Source organism: Varanus komodoensis, unplaced genomic scaffold, assembly GCF_004798865.1.
Source record: "Varanus komodoensis strain SLA01 unplaced genomic scaffold, ASM479886v1 scaffold137, whole genome shotgun sequence".
Taxonomy (NCBI): Eukaryota; Metazoa; Chordata; class Lepidosauria; order Squamata; family Varanidae; genus Varanus; species Varanus komodoensis.
In genome coordinates, this window is record NW_025335397.1 from 384,847 (window position 1) to 392,404 (window position 7,558).

A 7,558-nucleotide genomic window follows, 5' to 3' on the forward strand; every position below is an offset into this window, starting at 1 on the left:
TGGTCCTCGCCTTGGCCTTGATCTCGTTCCTGTTCCTCTTGACCGTGTCCCTTGTCATCATGCTGAAGCTCCGACAGTCAGGGAGCCCCAAATTCCTGCAGTGCTTTGCTCCCGTCCCCCATTCAAATGGTGGCATATTTCCACCAAATTTTCAAGATGGGACTTTGCCTTATTCCTATCAGCTTTGTCTGTCTTCCGAGTCCAGGAAAAATGAGCTTACACTCCTGGCACCCAATATTCTGGTTGCAGATAATAGTTCTGTGGCTTTCCCAGCCAATGGGGAAAATAATTTAAATTCAGAAATGGAGAATGATGAGAAGGTAAGTTCAATTTTAACTATTTTAAAATAATCCCTTCCCAAATTTGAAATAAATCTACTAGCTTTTAATGTGTGATAATAGTCTCACAGACAGGACAGCACAAAAAGCAATTACAGTAGCACTGGTTGAAATTAAAAATCCAAAGGACAATTTCCTATCTTTTGAGCAATCCAGTTCTTGATCAGGCAAGAAGGAAGTGTGGGAGACCTGGGGGCCTCCTGAAGCCATATCTATCCCTGTTAGCACTCAGATGAATCTCTGCAGCCTCTTCTCACTTTCCATCCTAAGATGGAATGAAACAGCATCTCCCTACTTCAACAGCAGCCACTTCCCCCTCTTTGCCTCACAGCCCTTGGCTTCGTTTACCCTCCTAGCTAATGAAGAACTCTGCAGAGCTCCCAATTTGCAATGTATTTTGTGATCTTTGATTCATCCTCATAAAGACAGCATAGTGATGTGGATTTTGAAAGTGCTGTTCTGTCAAGAAGCACTTGTCCTTAACATTTGGATAACACTGTACACCACTTTTGACTGTATTTGGGGAAGGAAATTAAGTCAACACGTTTTCAGTGGCAGCTTTATACAATTTCTGATATGCTGAGATAATATATATAGGACTGTTTTATTTAGAATCACTGAGAGTGTGTACAAGTGATACCTCACTCTCAGCAAGCTATTTGACATTTCTCTGTTGAGAAGTACTTTTAGTGTTTCTTTGAGTGGGCCTTAAGAAGAGGTAATATGGAAGATTTATCTGTGGCAGTCATTCTAGAGGGACCTTCACAGATCCAGGTCTTCCCTGCTACCCCCTGTGAATTATTACCACATATGAACCTCAATGTTTGTGTGAACATTGTATTCAAGTAAACATGGCTTATTAGAACGACTTGCTTGTATTAACATTTTTGCTTGATGAAAACTTGTCTCATTTCATTGCTTTGCTTAGCTAAAAAAAACAATTACCGTTCCTGTTCTTAAGCTCATCCTGACTGGACAACTTTAGATATGGTGCCACCATTGGGATTTGAAGGTTCATATCCCATGCACCAACCAGACATGAATGGTTGGTTAGAAAAAGGGATCCTTCACCATACAGATGCCATAGAGTTGCTCATCAGAATATCTTCTATAGGGCTTCATCTCTGCCCATACAGGCCTGCCAGTTATGACCAATTGATGAAAATGTGCTCTCTCTCTCCCCATCATGCCCCCAAACAAAGGTACTTCTGTATGTTAATTGGGAGAAACACCTCAGATGTTACTTCACAACACCTTCAGTTGGATTAATCATAGGCATGAACCTATGATCATTAATTAGGACATGAAACATCCTTATGAGGTCCATATATTACTTTTTCCCGGAAAAAAGAAAGGGTGCATGATCTGCAAGTAAAGAGTTTCCAGAATCCAATGGTTATTCTGTGGCTGAACATTTCTTAAGACTGTGTTGATGATCATAATGATAATATAATGAATTCTTTAACTGCCTTGGAAAGTAGATTATTTTATTTATTGAGGCAATTTTAAGATTATTCTTGGAACCAACCAGAGGGGAGGCAATTCTAGTCCTAGGTGGGGTTGGTTGGGACCTAGTACAGCAGGGGTCCCAAACTCGTGGCCCACGGACCAATTGCCAGGACGGGCGGGGCACAGGGGAGGGGCCCTGCGGCCTTCAAAGCGCTGCCGGCGCCTGGGCTGGCCTCCGGGAGCGAGGTGGGATGAGCGGCCCACCACCACCGCAGTGGTGGAATACTTGATGCGGCCCAGCCTCACCCAGACTCTACTTCCAGCGGCCCCTAGGTAAGTTAAGTTTGAGACCCCTGTAGTACAGGATGTAAATGTTGAGTCAATAGGTGAAAGACAGCTAAAGAGGTTGAAAAGTTGTGTTTGACTTCAAAAGAAGAAGCTTCTCAAAAATGAGGGAACTGGTAAAGGAGAAGCTGAAGAGGGGAATCAAGAAATTTAAATTGCTTCAAATGCTTGGAGATTACTCAAAAACACTTTCTTGTTATTCCTTCTTATTGTCTCTTCTTTTTTATGTTTTATTTTTCTTTTGGCTGTTTTAATTTTTTCTGATTCTATAGTATTCATATTGTACTTCTATCATCTGTTTTACTGGGCTGTGTAAACTTCACAGAGCACTGGCTGTGGGGTAGTATATAAATGGAACAGATAATGTACATACCTCAGGTGAGGAAAGATAGCCCAAAGTCTAGAAAATAACGATTGGGACTATTTGGCTTAGAAAAAGGGTGAGTAAGGGAGAACATGATAGAGGTGTTTAAAATAGTGCATGGTGTGGAGAAAGTGGCAAGGAAAACATTTTTCACCCTCTCCCACAACACTCAAACCCAAAGAGGTCATCCCATGAAGCTGATTGGTGGGAGGTTTAGGACAGATAAAGGGAAATACTTCTTCACACAACATATAACTAAACAATAGAATTGGCTGCTGCAACAGGTGGTGACTGTCAATCTGGGTAGCTTTAAAAAGGGTTTGGAAAGATTCGTGTAGGGAGAAGCTATCAGTGGCTACTAGGCTTTCCGCATAGATGCTACCTCCTTTACTAGAGGTTTCATGTTTGCATACCCCAATTGCTGCTTGAGCAGCCAGAAGCCTTGTACCTATCCTGCTTAAGTGACTCCTGTGCACAGAGTGCCAAACCGGATGGACCTTTGGTTGGATCTAGCATGACTCTTTTATATTCTTATGCTCTTATACCTCACTAATAAAAGTCAATTGGATGAACAACAGTCAATCTTTCTTATCCAACCAATAAAGCAATTACAGCAATTGCACATAAAATGATATAGCATTAAATCTTTCCACTCTATCCTGTCAAATGCCTTTTTGGCAGGAAGAAAAAGAAGACTGAGATAATTTTATGCAATTAAATGTATTCTACATATTTATTTTTCTACTATTTCTTGATGTTATGAATACAGCTAGATCATAAGAAATATATTAACAATGATTTTGTTTATATTATATATGATTTATACATCATTATTTATAAAATAATGATTTTGTTTATATTATATTACCTTGAAGCCAATAGTCTTGTAATTATCTGATAATCATAAATACGCAATGTTACTGGTTGACATGAACCCTTTAATGTATTACATTTCCTGGATTTTTAACAATAATATTTTATTAACCATGTTTCAGGAATTGGATTATTACTATGTATCTTGGTTATTTCATTTGTTACTGGTTTTACAAGAATATCTGCAAATAAGTCATAAAATTCTGTTCCAGCTCCCACTGGTGCTTTGCTGGTTTTCTATGATTCAGAGTAGAGAAGAATTGTATGGATATGTAGTTCAAATGACAGAGGCCTCTAATATTGGAGCTCTCCATCCAGTTTGTGGTCCGCTGGGCTCTTGCTGGAAGGATGGGGCAAAAAGAGGCAACTGTTATTTCTCCTTCTTCTGTTTGGAACTATTTTGTCAGGCAGGCCTCCCAGTCCATCTAATGTGCTCTGTTTGATGCCCTCAGGACTGAGGGCTGAGTAGCCACTAGATCCAGTGGAGCCAAGATTCCCCTTCACCTTCCACTGGCCTGCAACCAACATATCCATTTCCTTCCTTGCTGGACTATCTTGGTAGAAGGCACTATCATGGAGTTTTCTGCAGTGGCTGGGAGGGGCTGAGTAGAAAACCCATAATCAGTTCTCCTCTGAGGTTGAAGCAGTGTCTCCAGCCTTAGAAAGGAAATCTACTGTATTCTATGGTCCTTCAGATGCCATCTCAAGATCACAATATTGCCATATTAATGGTGTCTGACATCTCTTGTTTCAAGATAGAAGCTTCATGAACATTCCATCCTCAGATAACATCCTATAAAATAATAATAGTTTGTTTCATTAGGCTCATATTAGTAGTGAATTCAATCTAACTCATGGACTCCATGTACCAATAAAATTGTAGTAAACAGGAAACCATATATATGCAACTGTTCTGGAGAAATATCAGAGCCAGCGAATTCTAAATTTCATAGATGGTGCCGTAATACCTTTAAAATGTGTTATTTCCTCAGGCATACTGCAGTTTTGATTCTCTTAATTAGCATCATCTGGACAGAAATGTTTTGGGAAATGCTTTTTAATTTTTCACATACAACTAACTTGTATTTGTAAATACGTAAACTGTTGTTTATGTTATACAACAAGCCTATGACAAAAAGGGTTTCCCTAGCTTGTTCGTGAAACTAAAGCAATATACGTTCAAAAGCAGTTACACATCATACTACAAGCTAATCAAACCATAAATTAAGACCAAAATCAAATATACCAATTTCCAGAAAGACTCTGTTTGCACTAACAACAGAGCTCTCCTATACATTGCCAGAACAATCCACTAATTCACTTTCAACAAATCATGTTAGATCTCCCTATAAGAGCTATCCAGTATAAAGTAACATACATACAAGGAGTACAGAGGGAGAGGATATGTTCAAAATGAAATCAAAAGTCCAAGTAACGCAGGTGAGAAGAGTAAAGGAAGCATATGTATCTCTCCTGTGAACTTACTCTGTGTTGATTTTTCAATTCCATGAATACATTATAGGAGAATTTGAACTGGATCAAAAACATAGCAGGGATCCCTGTATCCTTGCCTTAAGCATGCAATTTTAATTAATGTTTGGTGCATTTAAAAGAATTATGAAGGTATCGATGCTATTATATGTCTTCATTTGCAATAGTGTGTGCAAGTCTGTTTGCTCATTCTACAGAATCATAGTGTAGGCCTGATGTTTGAGTTCTTTGGGTGGTTTTTTTGAGGCCAGAAACAGTCCTGCCATTGGGCAGGATGAGACAGTTGCCTCAGAAAGCTGATTTGGGATATTCTAAAAGTGCAGCGAATCATTTCTTATGATGGTTGCATTTTTACTTCAAGGGGAGGTGAGATGCGTTTGTAGATTCTGTATGTCTGTCCGGTCAAGCTTCCTAATGAGATAATTTGCAGATGGGGATGCAGGGGATTTTTATATAATGAGCTGGTAGTCCTACTGAGACATTTAGCATTGCAATGGGAAGCAAAAGTATATGCATAAGAACACAAGAAGAGCCACACTGGATCAGACCAAGGGCCCACCTAATCCAGCACTCCATAGACTGGCTGCCCACAGGATCCCTCCAGCAGCGGGTGAGTAAGACCTCTGCCTGCCCAAGTTCCTCAGCAGCTGGTGTATGCAAGCACAGCACCATTGGTTGAAGGAGGTAGAACAGAGCCAGCAGGGTTAGTAGCCACTGGTAGCCTACTGAGTTTAATATGGTGTAAAAAGATTAAGCAGAACAGGAAGCAGTCACAGTCACTGACTGACTCACTGAGAGCCATTTCATCCATCACGTGTGTGTGTTTGCTTGCTAAGTCATGTCCAACCCTTCAGGACCCCATCAACAACATTCCTCCAGGCTATCCTGCCCTCCACCGTCCCTCGGAGTCCATCCAAGCCCACACCAATCACCCCAGTGACCCCATGTAGCCACCTCAACCTCTGCTGTGCCCTTCATTTTTACCTACAAGTTTGTCCCCAACACACACACTTGCATCTGCAAAATCTCTGCTCTTACGGTCATTTACAAACTACAATCACATCTGAGGCAAAGAGAAGAAAAAGCAAATCCAAGGAATGCTTGTGAGCACAATCATAGCAGGCGTGTCCTAGAAGCAGGGGAAAAAAACAGAGTGCCACCAAATAGTCCTTCCACATTAGGCCTGGTTACAGAAATGCTCAACGAAATCATTCCGTGGGCACTTGAGATGTAACCAATCACAGGATCATCCAGTTGCAATGGTTCCAATGGCAGCAGAGCCATTGTTCAAAGTTCTGCTCAAATCAGCTTCTTCAGAGAGAAGGAAAAGAGACTCACACTACCTGGCTTGAAAAATCCAAATCCATAGTCAGTGTTATTTCAAAAGCAAAAAAGGAGTGTTTCTCTCGGATGTTTAGCATTATCCAGACAAGGCAACCATTAAAACGGACTTCTTTCTCAAACCTGTAACACAAAATGCTGATAGGGCTGCAAATGATTTTTTGAAAACCACTCAGAGTCTATGGGAATGGGGTTGTATATAAATATTAAGATAAATTAAAGATAAGATAAATAAAATGATGATATCCAGTACAGGTCCCTTCTAGGGACAAAGAGAAACCCTGGTTTGCATAGACTAGTTGCTGGCACAGAATTCAAAAGAACAATTCAGATTGTGGAACCTCCTGTGGATTTTCCTCTGACTCAATATTTATGCAAAAGTGAAGGAATGTTTTATAAAATGGTCTTCAAGAGGAAATGGTCTTCTATACATCCGTGATGTGCAGAAAAAAGAGGGAGCACATGTCTTTGCCATGGGAGACTCAAAATACAGAAGCAAACATAAACTTGAAAGTGAAAATAATCATATCATTAAAGCTGCTAGACAAATCCCAGCCACATTGGAGCCTGGGATCCTGCTTCATACACTACAACAACAGCCGTTCTACATAGCGGCATTTAAAGAAATCAGCTGTGAAGAAGATAATGGTAGGAGGATACTCCCAAATATTGTGCTCACGCTCATTTGCACTGGAAATAACCTGCACACAGAAAAAAGTGGGGAAGAAATCAATGACTAACTATCTGGAAATATACTGGATCTTGTTAGAATCAAAGTAGAACTCATTGGTACAATCCTAACAGAAAACATTTATAAGGTACTACAAAAGTGGTAGCAATAGTAGGAAGTTGATTTCTTTTCTATGATGAAATATTTTGCAAACATAGCAACATCGGGATCTAGCCCATTAAAGCTGTTGCTAAAATAAAATTGCCCATGATTCAGGTGTGAAAAGACCCTGAGTGTTCTGCACACTGACCTAGCATAACCATCCCTGAACAGACTGGAATTTGCTGCTGAGAAAGCATGACTGGGGTTCTGCTTTAATTGTTATATTCAGAGTCTGTGATGAGAATGATAGAACCTTGATAAAAGTGAAGAAGCGAATCGAAATTAAAAGGAAGAAAAACCCATGCCAGGAGTAAGCTCTTCTGGACCAGATATTCTGCAAAGAGGAATACACACCAGACTATGATCACACCTGATTTCTGTTTCAAACGAAAAACGAATGGGGAAGGATCGCGTGCAGTTCCGCGTCTGAGCCTCACAGTGTCGCTCTTCGCCAAGGTGGGAGCCGCAGACAGGCGGATGAAGGGGATCCACCGGCCGCTTCCCGCAGAGCGGCTGCTTCTCGAG

At 40.6% G+C, this 7,558-nt stretch overlaps 1 protein-coding gene across 1 annotated transcript in view; it reads left to right on the plus strand.

The window, feature by feature from the left end:
* LOC123019784 (cadherin-23-like) overlaps positions 1-7,558 on the plus strand; it is a 19,839-nt gene that overhangs the window by 9,359 nt on the left and 2,922 nt on the right. Inside the window, exon 4 of the mRNA XM_044422850.1 lies at positions 250-320. Coding sequence (XP_044278785.1) covers positions 250-320 — 71 coding nt within the window. The remainder of the gene's footprint in view (positions 1-249; positions 321-7,558) is intronic.